This window comes from Eumetopias jubatus, unplaced genomic scaffold, assembly GCF_037043125.1.
Source record: "Eumetopias jubatus isolate StellerSeaLion01/CBP00866 unplaced genomic scaffold, mEumJub1_p1.0 scaffold_1, whole genome shotgun sequence".
Lineage (NCBI taxonomy): Eukaryota > Metazoa > Chordata > Mammalia > Carnivora > Otariidae > Eumetopias > Eumetopias jubatus.
The window spans coordinates 123,245,000-123,257,831 of record NW_028274807.1 but is presented as its reverse complement, the minus strand read 5'-3'; the positions used below and the strand labels follow the sequence as shown (position 1 = coordinate 123,257,831).

The window sequence follows — 12,832 nt, the reverse complement described above, 5'->3', positions numbered from 1 at the left end:
AAGAAGTAGGAATGTAAAAACCAGAACTACAGTTGCTTAAAGAATTAGAATCAGTAATACTTTCTTTGGCCTCATTCTGTTGAACATTTATTTAGTCAGTGATTTAGATGGAGGGAAGATGACATGCTTAAAGAAAAGAAGACTAAGGCCAAAAGAATAACTAATAAATTTAGTTCAGATATATATTTGAAAGATAAAAACTGAGATAGAAATAAATAAAGTGAATAGGGACAGACATTATAATGTAAAATTATACATTAAGGTTTTTTTCTTTTTTAAAGATTTTATTTATTTATTTGACAGAGAGAGACACAGCGAGAGAGGGAACACAAGCAGGGGGAGTGGGAGAGGGAGAAGCAGTTTTCCCACGGAGCAGGGAGCCTGTTGTGGGGCTCGATCCCAGGACCTTGGGATCATGACCTGAACTGAAGGCAGATGCTTAATGACTGAGCCACCCAGGTGCCCCTCTACGTTAAGTTTTTAAAGGGAATTGAAAAGATTACTGAGAACCTGGCCTGGCAGGATTTTATATGAGTAAGAGCTGCTGTGAGGTCCTGATCTTGGGGTTGTGGGATTGAGCCCTGCATTGGGTGCCACACTGGGTGTGGAGCCTGCTTAAGATTCTCTCTCCCTCTGCCCTTCCCCCCCTCCTAAAAATTTTAAAAAAAGAAAGACTACTATGATACTGTGGGTGCTAAAGAATTTCAGTGCAGTGCATGACAAATCTATGTCGTTCAAGTGAAAGGATGCAAATAGCTACTTTATGTGTGTGCTGGCCAAATGAAACATGGCATAGTTTATCCACTTTGGATAGGTATACTTTAACAGTGGTATTGAGAAACTTGGATGCTTCCAAATACTGGCATCCAGCATATCAAGGATTTGGAAACCAGGTTATGTAAAAGTAGTTATGTGTAAAAAGATTTGCCTTAGGAAAAAGACAACTGTCATGTGAGTGGAATATTCACAATGCTTAACCAGATTCTTAAAAACTTGGAGGAGTTAATAATACATTGTTTTGGTCAAGAAACAGTGCTATAGGAGGAGAGAAGTAAGATCAGTGGGTAGGAGTGAGGGGCAGATTGGAAGCTATACTAACACTTGGTTTTTCTTTGAACAAAGCTAATGATAAAAATGACTACCTCATTGTTGAGTGAGCACATCTTCAGTGCTCAGACCTGAGCATTCCCTCCCAACCCTGGCCAAGTCTAGCTGTAAAATACAATAATAAAGATTCTAAGTATTTTTGAAAAACTAAATGCCAGAAGCACTAAGAGTAATAACTACCATTGATTAACGGAGTGCCTGCTATGTGCTATGTACTGTGCTGGGGGCTTTACGTATAAACTTCTTTAAACAAATGTTAGAAGGTAGGTACTTCCTACACACCACCATTTCACAAACCTGGAAACTGGAGTTTAATGAAGACTAAATAACTCAACGAAGAACAGATTAACCAGTAATTAGCAGGACTAAAATTTTGTTAGAGTTTTCCTTGTGTACCCATTATGACTAAAGAGTAGAGAAAGAATTAGAATCAGATAAGCAATGGATTAGAAAGATTTGATGCAAAAGGGACTAAGATTAGGAGGATTGTGAACTATGAAGTTGAGAAGAATTTAGAAAAGTTAATACCTTGATTTGGGGTGGGGGGGCGCCTGCTTGTTGTAGATGATCTCATTGTTGCTGATTGAGAAATTAAGAGATACTGATATTTTACATTTGTATAATTTTGTAAAGTACTTTTCCATGTATTCTCTCATTGGTAACAGGAAATTGGAAAGACCATTTTTTAGCAGTAGAGACAAAAGGGCAATAAACAGGTTCTTCTCAAAGAATTGTAAGTAGGGGAGAGAAGAGCAGGCTATTGATTATGCATGTATTTGTCAGTCATTCACGTGATAAACACTAATGGAACGCTTAATATGGGCTAGGCATTGGGGATAGAGCAGTGATTAAAAACGTGTTTGTTCTCAAAGAAGTAAATACTGATATACAGAGGGTCAAACATTACATTAAAAATATTTACAAAGAATAGTAATGGCACAAAAGAGAAATACATCTGTTCTGTTTGGGGAGAGAGGGAAATCTCAAGATACCTTGTTTGACTCTTGAAGAATGAGGGTGGCATGTGTTTGAGGTGAAAAAAAAAATGTCATAGGCAAAGACTCAGAGTCTTGAAAAGGTCTGGGGCTTTGGGGTACTGAGGAGTTTATATGCCTTAGCATTAGTATGAGGTTAAAGAAATGCTCATGAGATCACAGAGGGCTTTGTGCTGCATAGAAAACAAATATTCTAAGCTTATGTTTTTTTCCCTGAAATATTTCTGGCCTCTGCAATTAAAATAGGTTGTTTTTGGTGTTTTTCCACTTGGAAGTTTAATGGATGGGTCTGTCCAAAAATTCTTCATTCTTTTTTTTGACAATATATAATTAGTCTTAGGCATCTTTTTCAGAATTAAAAAAAAAAAAACATTTTGGAACTAGCCGTTAGCTTCAAGTTTAAATTTGTATTTGCTTATATCACTCTTCACTTTTAATCAACCTAACATTTATTGAGCATCTGGTATATGCACAGTTCTAAATAGTAGAGGAAATGCAAAAGATCAGTGAGACATGGAATGCTCTTCCTTTCTGGAAGCTGCTGGCTATAGTAGATAAGCTTAAAAGACAAACACAAGAAATGTTATGATACAAGTACCTCAGAAGTACAAAGTACTAGAGTGCTTTAAAAAGGAGAGCTTACATTATTGGGGGATGATGGTGGGAAATGGGGGATGATGGTGGGAAATGAAGGATGTTGGAAAACACAAAATGGGAAGTGAATAAAATAAAATTGTTATTTGAAATGGCGCTTCTTGAATGGGTAGATTTTTGATAGGCAGAAGTTTTTTTGTTTTTTTTTTTTTTAGATTTTATGTATGTATGTATGTATGTGACAGAGAGAACACAAGCAGGGGGAGCAACAGAGGGGAGGGAGAGGGAGAGGCAGGCTCCCTTTTGAGCAGGGAGCCTGATGCGGGGGGTCAATCCCAGGACCTGGGGATCATGACCTGAGCCTAAGGCAGATGCTTACCCGACCAAGCCACCCAGGTACCCCAATAGGCAAAAGTTTTAATAAGGTTTTGGAAAGAAACTAGCAAACAAGGCAAACAAAATCCTGAAGGTTAAAATACTAATTTATTCCTGGGTTTTTTTAAGTGGCCCATTTTTATTGAGATTTAGGATAGTTTCATTGCAGGTTATTACGGAAAGAATATTTTATTTAATAATTACTGTATGTACTATGCTATTATTTTACATTATTTTGCTCTTTAAAAATTTATTCACTTCTTACAACACTGTGATGACAGTAAGTGGTGTTTGTTCCATTTCTAAGCTCAGAAAAGTGAAATAGTTTGCTCAGGTTTCCACAGTAAGTGGTATAGCTGGGATTTGAACCCAAAGGGTCAAAGTCTATGCTCTTTTTTGGGATGCCTGGGCAGCTCATTTGGTTAAGCGTCTGCCTTTGGCTTGGGTTTTGATCCTGGGGTCCTGGGATCAAGTCCTGCATCATGCTCCCTGCTCAGCAGGGAGCCCACTTTTCCCTCTGCCTGCCGCTCCCCCTGCTTGTGCACGCGCGCCCTCTCTCTCTGTCAAATAAATAAAATCTTTTAAAAAAAATTACAAAGTCTTTGCTCTTTTCAGTACCATAAGCCTAGAAAGGAAGAGTGAGGACATTCTGGAGAGGGCTATAGATTCTAGGAAGAGTATTTCTCTTAATTTGATAGTAAAGAGCTACTGTTGACTTCTGAGCAGTAATGTCATGTGATTGCAACTGTATTTATGGATGATGGGTTGGAGTGGGATGGATTGGATTAGTAAGGAAACTAGTTTAGAGGGTTGTTGAAGACTCAGACACAACAAAATGGGCCTGAAATAGCATGGGAATAGTGGGAATGGAAAGTGCTAGCAGAAAAGAAATACGGATTTGATGTGGGAATCTTGTAAGAAGAAATTTTTATAAGGTAAAATTCATATAACAAAATCATTTTAAAGTGTACATTTCAGTGGTATTTAGTATACTAACAGTGTTGTACAACCATCACATCTGTCTAATTCCAAACCATTTTCATCACCCAAGAAAACCCCATTCCAATTAAGCAGTCACTCCCCATTATACCCTTCCTTCATCCCCTGGCAATTGCTAATCTGCCCTCTGTCTATATGAATTTACTTATTCTGGCTATTTCATGTAAATGGAATTATACAATATATGATCTCTTGTGTCAGGTTTCTTTTAGTCGGCATCCTGTTTTTGAGGTTCATCTGTGTTGTAGCATGTGTCAGTACTTCATCCCTTTTATGGCTGAATAATATTCCATTATATGGATATATACCACAATTTATCCATTAATCTGTTGATGGACATTTGGGTTGTTTCTACGTTTTTGTTATTGTGTATAGTGAAGCTATGAACATTTGTGTACAAGTGTTTGAATATGTATTTTTGGTTCTTTTGAGTATATACCTAGGAGTGGAATTAATGGATCATATGGTAATTACGTTTTTAACATTTTGAAGGGATCATTAAATTGTTTTCCACAGCAGTTGTACCATTTTACATTTTGATCAACAGTGTAGGAAGGGTTCCAGTTTTTTTCCATATCCCCATCAACACTTGTTATTTTCTTTTCTTTTTTTTTTTTTAGTTTGGTTTGGTTTTGTTATAGCTATCCTAATAGGTGTAAAGTGGTATTTCATTGTGTTTTGATTTGCATTTCAACAAAGATGGTGAACATCTTTTCATGTGTTTTGGGGGCATTGGTGTAACTTTGTTGGGGAAATGTTTGTTCAAGTCCTTTGCCCGTTGTTGAAGTAGGTTCTTTTTGCTTCTGGGTTCTAAGAGTTCTTTATATGTTCTGGATATAGACCTTAGACTGTAATCTTTTTTAAATTATTATTGCTTGTGATTTTGGGGTCACAAGAATTCATTGCTAACTCCCAGGTCATAAAGATTTTCCCCTGTGTTTTCTTCCGATAGTTTTAAAATTTTAACTCTTATATTTGAGTAATTGATCCATTTTGAGTTAATTTTTTTTTGTCATACGAGGTAGGAGTATAGCTTCATTCTTTTGTACATGGATATCCATTTCTTCTAGCACCATTTGTTGAAGAGCCTGTTCTTTCCTCCATTAAATGGTCTTGGCACCCTTGTTGAAATCAATTGACCATGGATGTATGAGTTTATCTCAGGACTCTCAGCTCTGTTCTTTTGGTCTATATGTCTGTCCTTTTGTGCTAGTACCATACTGTTTTGATTACTTTGTGGCTTAGAAGTGAGTTTTGAAATTGGGAAGTGTGAATCCTCCAGTTTTGTTTTCATTTTTTCATTTTCGGGGGTTGGGGGCAAAGGGAGAGGGAGAGAAAGAGAATCTTAAGCAGGCTCCATGCCCAGTATGGAGCCCAACACGAGACTCGATCTCACAACCCTAAGATCGTGACCTGAGCTGAAATCGAGAGTCGTTGCTTAACCAACTAGGGCACCCAGGTGCCCCATTGTTTTCATTTCTTAGGATTGTTTTGGTTATTTGGTGTGCCTTGCAATTCCATATGAATTTTAGAATCAGCATTTCCATTTCTGCAAAAAAAGAGTATTGGAACTTTGATAAGGATTACATGGAATCTATGGATCACTTTGGGTAGTATTGCCATCTAAAAATATTGAACCCTCAAATCCATAAACACAGAGTGTCTTTTCATTTATTTAGGTATACTTTAATTTCAGCAATATTTTGTAGTGTTCAGTATACTGGTCTTGTACCTCCTTGATTAAAAAACTTAACCTATGTTTTTTATTATTAATGCTATTATAAATGGAATTGTTTTCTCAGTTCCTCTTCAAATTGTTCACTGCTAAGTGTATAGAAATGCAACTGTTTTTTGTGTGTTGATTTTGTATCTTGCAACCTTGATAAATTTGTTTCCTCTAACATTCTTTTGGTGTGGGTTTTTTAGGATTTTCTGTATATATGATCATGTCATCTGCAAATAAAAATTATTTTACTCCTTTCTTTCTTGTTTGGATCTCTTTTATTTCTTTTTCTTGCTTACTTGCCCTGGCTAGCACTTCCAGTGCACTGTTGAATAGAAGTGGCTGAAAGGGTATCCATGACTTATTTCTGATCTTAGCTTTCAGTCTTTTACTGTTGAGTGTGATGGTAACTTCAGGGTTTGTTTTGTTTTTTAAATAAATGCCCTTTATGATGTTGAGGAAATTCCCTTGTATTCCTAGTTGGCTGATACTTTTTATCATGAAAGGATGTTAGATTTTATCCGGTGCTTTTGTACATCAGTTGAAATGGTCACATGTGGTTTTTTTCCTTCCTTATATTAATGTGGTATATAATACTGATTTTCATATTGTTGAACAGATGAACTACTTTTCCATTCCCAGGACAAATATCCCTTTGTCATGATATACATTCCTATGAATATGCTGCTATATTGTTTGTTAGTATAGATGATCCCTATTTTGGGGGCACCTGGGTGACTCAGTCATTAAGTGTCTGCCTTCAGCTCAGGTCATGATCCCAGGGTCCTGGGATCAAGCCCCACATCGGGCTCCCTGCTCAGCGGGAAGCCTGCTTCTCCTTCTCCCACTCCCCCTGCTTGTGTTCCTGCTCTTGCTTTCTCTCTCTCTCTCTCTCTCTCTCTCTCTCTGTCAAATAAATAAATAAAATCTTTAAAAAAAAATGTTTAGATGATCCCTGTTTTTTGCAGGTTCCATATTTGTGAATTTGCCTATTTGCTAAAATTTATTTGTAAGCCCAAATTGATAATTGTGGTGCTTTTGTTGACATGTACAGAGTGGCAAAAATTTTGAGTTGCCTGATGCACATGTTGCCAGCTGATGTTGAGCAAGGGTGATGCTCTGCCTTTTTGTTTCAGCTCTCTCATTGTAAATAAATGTCCTTTATGCAGTCTGTTTAGTGCCATGCTTTTCTCATTGATGTGCTTTTTTTGGTTTATGATTTTGCTGTTTAAAATGCCCCCCTAAGCATAGTCCTGAAGTATTGTCTTGTATTCCTAAGTGCAATAAAGGTGTGATTTGCCTCATGGAAAAAATATGTTAGGTTAGCTTCATTTAGGCATGAGCTACAGTGTTGTTGCCCGTGAGTTCATTGTTAATAAATATTTTATACTAAAGTATCTTTAAAGCGAGACACACATGAAACAAGATTATGTATTGCTTCCTTGACAAAAATGTTGTGCATGGAGGCTTGCATGACCTAACCTGGTATTTCAGGTTAGTTACATTTATTGAATGTAACTACCATAAATAGCAAGAATTGACTCTTTTGTTGAGGAATTTTTTAATCTGTATTCATAAGGGATATTGGTCAGTACTTTTCCTGTGATATTTTTATCTGGCTTTGATATCAGGATAATGCTACCTCATAGAATGAGTTACAAAATGTTTCCTCCCTACTCTTTTTGTAGAAATTTGAGAAGAAAATATGTTAGAATTCATGAGATAAGTTACCCGGTTCTGGACTTTTCCTTATTGCGAAGTTTTTGGTTACTGATTCATTCTTTTACTTGTTATAGGTCTGTCCAAATTTTCTATTTATTCTTGGGTTTGTGTCTTTTTAGCAATTTGTTCTTTTCATCCAGGTTATTTAATTTATTACTGTACAAGTGTTCATAGTGTTCTCTTTTTTTCTTATTGTATTTCTGTTAGGTCCCAATAACATCCCACTTTATTTCTGATTTTAGTAATTTGTGTCTTTTGTCAATTATGCTGATATTTTCAAAAACCAACTTTTAGTTTCATTGATTCTTTGTTGTTTTTGTGTTCTCCTTGTGTTTATCTCTGCTCTGATCTTCATTATTTCCTTTCTTCTGCTAGCTTTGGGTTTAACTTGATCTTTCTCTAGTTCCCTAAAGAGTAAAGTTAGGTTATTGATTTGAGTGAGATCAAGTTCCTTTTTTAAAAAAATTCCTTTTTGTTATAGGCTTTTAGAGCTATAAACTTCCTTCTGAGTACTGCTTTTGCTGCAGCCTGTAGGTTTTGGTATGTTGTGTTTTCATTGTCATGTGTCTCAAGAGTATTTTTTAATCTTACCTGTAATTTTTTCTTTGCCCTACCAGTTGTTTGAACGTGTTAATTAATTTACATATATTTGTGAATTCTCCCGTTTTCCTTTCTGTTAATTTTTAGTTTCATTCCACTATGGTCAGGGAAAATACTTCATATGATTTCAGTCTCTTTAAATGTATTTAGACTTGTCTTGTGGTCTAACATGTGGTTTATCTTGGAGAGTGTTCCATGTGCACTGGAGAAAACTATATGTTCTACTGTTGTTTACCAGTGTTCTATATGTCTATTAGGTCTAATTGGCTTATAGTATTTTTCTAGTCTTCTATTTCCTTAATAAATTTTTGTCTAGTTCTCATTTTTGGAAAGTATTAAAGTCTAACTATATTGTAGAACTTTCAGTTTCTCCCTTTAATTCTGTCAGGTTTTGCTTTATATGTTTTGGGGCTCTCTTGTTAGGTTTGTATAATATTTCTAATTGTGCTATCTTCTTGATGGATTGACCCTTTTATCAATATATAACGTCCTTCCCCATCTCCTGTAACAACTTGTATCTTAAAGACTATGTTGGGGGCGCCTGGATGGCTCAGTCGTTAAATGTCTGCCTTCGGCTCAGGTCATGATGCCAGGGTCCTGGGATCAAACCCCGTGCATCGGGCTCCCTGCTCCGCGGGAAGTCAGCTTCTCCCTCTCCCACTCCCCCTGCTTGTGTTCCCTATCTCACTATATCTCTCTCTGTCAAATAAATAAATAAAATCTTAAAAAAAAAAAAAAGACTATGTTGTCTGATACTAATACAACCACCCCAGCTCTCTTTTGGTTACCATTTTCATGGAATATCTTTTTCCATCCTTTCACTTTCAAACCTGTTTGTATCTCTGGATCTAAAGTGAGTGCTTATAGATAGCATAGAGTTGGATCTTGTTTTTAAATCCATTCTGCCAGTCTCTGCCCCTTTAATCCAGTATTTTAATTCACTTAACCTTTTTTTAAAGGTTTTATTTCTTTATTTGCCAGAGAGAGAGAACAAACATGCACAAGCAGGGGGAGTGGCAGGCAGAGGGGAAAGCAGGCTCCCAGCTGAGCAAGGAGTCCAGCACGGGATTCGATCCCAGGATCCCAGGATCATGACCTGAGCCGAAAGCAGCCGCTTAACCGACTGAGCCACCCAGGCGCCCCATTAAGTACAATACAATTTTATGACAAGGTTTAGAGGAGCCCAGACAGAGATACACAAGAATATCTAAACAGGTAAGACAGGAGACTCTCAGGGGAGTTAAAGGAGAAAACAATAGAATAATCTGTGATCTTGGTTGCTGCATAGAGAGTTTAAAAAGAATGAGGGCTCTAAAGGTACTGATCTGGCAGTAAAGAGATGACACAGTTTTTATAAGAATGGTTTAATTGAGTAGTTTGGTAGAATGGTAGAGATTAAAGGACCAGATCATAAGGAGTTAGGAGTGAATGAATGGTGAAGAAGTTGAAGGAAGAAAAAGAGGCAACTTTTTAAAGAATGGTATAGTTCAAAAGGAGTAGCAGATTTGAAGTAACTTTATTTTGGAATAGAAGTGATCTGTGAGTATGTTTTTAGACAGTAGAAGGGACTGAGTAGGAGGGAAACAAGGGTGGCCAAGCGTCCCAAAAGAGGCAGGAAAGGTGATATTTAAAAACCCAGGAGGATCAGAGATTGGAAACTTGCATGAAGAAGAAGAGTGAGGGTAATAAGAAAGAGTTTTGAGATTGTGGGAAGGTACGAGAAGTTTTATCTAGGAATGCCTCTGTTTTCTCAGTAAAAGCAGAACACAAAATCATGTGCTAAGAAATGATCAGTAGTGAAAACACATGACAAAAATTGACGTAGCATACATTTATGATGGTAGTACCATGTGGTGCTTTTCTCATTTCTTTCAACAAATATATATTAAGCATCTACTGTATACTAAGCACTGTCTGAGATCTTTGGTGTTATATCTGTGAACAAAGTAAACAAAAATCCCTGCTCTTCTGTAGCTTGCATGTGAACAGGGTGAGGGTAGACAAACAAGGAAATAATGTATTATTTTAAAATAAACATAATGAGGAAAATAGAGCAACATGGATCTGGGAACTAAGAAAGCAAATGGAAGGATTACCCAGACATAACTACAATCTTATATTGCATATCAAGTTGTAATTTATTGTTTTATTTCCATACAGCTAATTGCAAAATTAGGTTGATAAAAGTAAGACAAGAATATGTACTTAAGATTGTAGATATGAGAGAAATAATCTATATTTACATTTGGAAGAAATTTTGTTAAATTTAGGAAAACTGTCATTATGTTATACAATTATTTCAACACCTTTGAGAGAAAAGTGAGAAGGTAAACTGTCATATAATTACTGCATTTACATGTTTGGTTATGAAAAGAATTTGTGAAGGAAGTCAAAAGGTACAACTTCCAGTTATAAAATAAGTCATGAAGATGTAAAATAAAGGAAAAAAAGAAATTTGTTATCTACAAGTTTAAAGGCTGAAAGAGCTACAGAGGTGAAGATCCTTTTTAAAGAATGAATAAATTGGGTTTTTGGTTTTCATTATCTTATATTCTCTTCTTATTACTCTTTTTTTATGTGAACAGGTATTGGAAAAGTGAAAAGAAAACATAGTGTGCCAGATTCTGCATCTCCTGCTGATGATAGCTTTGTTGACCCAGGGGAACGTCTCTATGACCTCAACATGCCTGCTTATGTGAAATTTAACTACATGGCAGAGAGAGAGGATGAATTATCATTGATAAAAGGGACAAAGGTGATCGTCATGGAGAAATGCAGTGATGGGTGGTGGCGGGGTAGCTACAATGGACAAGTTGGATGGTTCCCTTCAAACTATGTAACTGAGGAAGGTGACAGTCCTTTGGGTGACCATGTGGGTTCTCTGTCAGAGAAATTAGCAGCAGTTGTCAATAACCTAAATACTGGGCAAGTGTTGCATGTGGTACAGGCTCTTTACCCATTCAGTTCGTCCAATGATGAAGAACTTAATTTTGAGAAAGGAGATGTAATGGATGTTATTGAAAAGCCTGAAAATGACCCTGAATGGTGGAAATGCAGGAAGATCAATGGAATGGTTGGTCTGGTGCCAAAAAACTATGTTACCATTATGCAGAATAATCCATTAACCTCAGGTTTGGAACCATCACCTCCTCAGTGTGATTACATTAGGCCTTCACTCACTGGAAAGTTTGCTGGCAATCCATGGTATTATGGGAAAGTCACCAGGCATCAAGCAGAAATGGCATTAAATGAAAGAGGGCATGAAGGTGATTTCCTCATTCGTGATAGTGAATCTTCGGTAAGTTGGTTTTCAAATAAATGGAAATAGAGCTCTGAGTATTAAAAAAATAAATAGAAGATTGGAAGGTTAAGTTTCTTCCCTAAAATTAACCAGGTGATAAGTTGGGACATAAATTTAGATGTTCTGAACTTAAAATCAGTGTTCTTTACAGTTGTATTTATTTTGAATAAAATATAGCCCTAGCAGTGACAACTACACTGGATTATTTGGCCTTGTTTAATTCTGTTTGTCTTGCCTTTCTGAAATATCTTCTCTTGCGTTAAACTGAAAAATGGAGAAAACTGAACCATGGCTGCTTCAGAGTAAACACAATGAACTAAACTGGGAAAATGCTTTTTTTTTTTTTTTGAGAGAGAGAGAGCATGAGTTGGGGGGAAGGGCAGAGGGAGAGAGAGAGAGAATCTCAAGCAGGCTTCACGCTCAGTGCAGAGCATAATGTGGGGCTCAGTCTCACAACCCTGAGATCATGACCTGAGACGAGATCATGACCTGAGATGAAATCATGAGTCAGATGCTTAACTGACTGAGCCACCCAGGCACACCTGGGAAAACATTTCTTAAATTGCATATTGGATGTGCTGTCATCCTTAGTAAAGGAAATCCCTAAATTAAAAAAATTAAGTTTTAACTTTCTTCATAGATTTGTTGTTTGGAAGTTGGAAACCCTTAAATTATTTACCTCAAAAACCTATTTTAATACTCACTATATTTGAAATGCATTTGCAATAAAAGATACATTTTTTCCAATACTAGTAAAACAGTAAAAGTATAAAACATAAAAATTGAGTAAAAGTTATATGGGCTCTTTTGGTTAATGTTTAGGATATTAGAATTTGATGATATTTATTTCCCTTTAAAATGGTCTTTATTTTTCCTTTTAAAAGGATACCACTACTTTTCCACTTTTCAAAACAGTATTGGTTTTGTTTCTCTGTATGGAGTTGTACAAAAGTGAATGTGTGATTGTGTAAAAGGTTGAAAGTTGGAAGAAAACCTTTCTGGTTGTGTGTGTGTGTGTGTGTGTGTGTGTACGCACGCACATGCATATGGTGTATATATGTTTATAAGAGGGAGGGAAGAAAGTAGAGAAGGAGAAACCGAGGCTAATTGAACTGCTTGATATGAAGTTCAAGAAATGGGGCCTATACATAACCCCTAAGGAAGAGCAGGATTGATGATAGGAAAGAGTGGTGGGATTTGTTTTCTGTTAGATGCCTGACTTGGCCCTGCTTTCCAGGACAAGCAATGGGCAAGAGGGGTTAGGTAGTGAGTGACCTCAGAGCAGGTGGTAAGAGTAACCATAGGTATAGGATGTTTCCAAGAAGCCCAATGTTTGAAACTTTGTCAATAATTATATAAAAGCAGACTTTTAGACTGTTCAGAAAAGTATTAGGTTAAAATAAAACAAAATACCGA

General features: G+C 36.5%; 1 protein-coding gene across 6 annotated transcripts in view; it reads left to right on the top strand.

Moving 5' to 3' along the window:
- Positions 1-12,832, top strand: part of NCK1 (NCK adaptor protein 1) — a 77,804-nt gene that overhangs the window by 62,976 nt on the left and 1,996 nt on the right. For all 6 annotated transcript variants that reach the window (XM_028099189.2, XM_088026151.1, XM_028099188.2 and 3 more), the window contains one exon: positions 10,701-11,413. In XM_028099189.2, the coding sequence (XP_027954990.1) occupies positions 10,701-11,413 (713 nt within the window). The remainder of the gene's footprint in view (positions 1-10,700; positions 11,414-12,832) is intronic.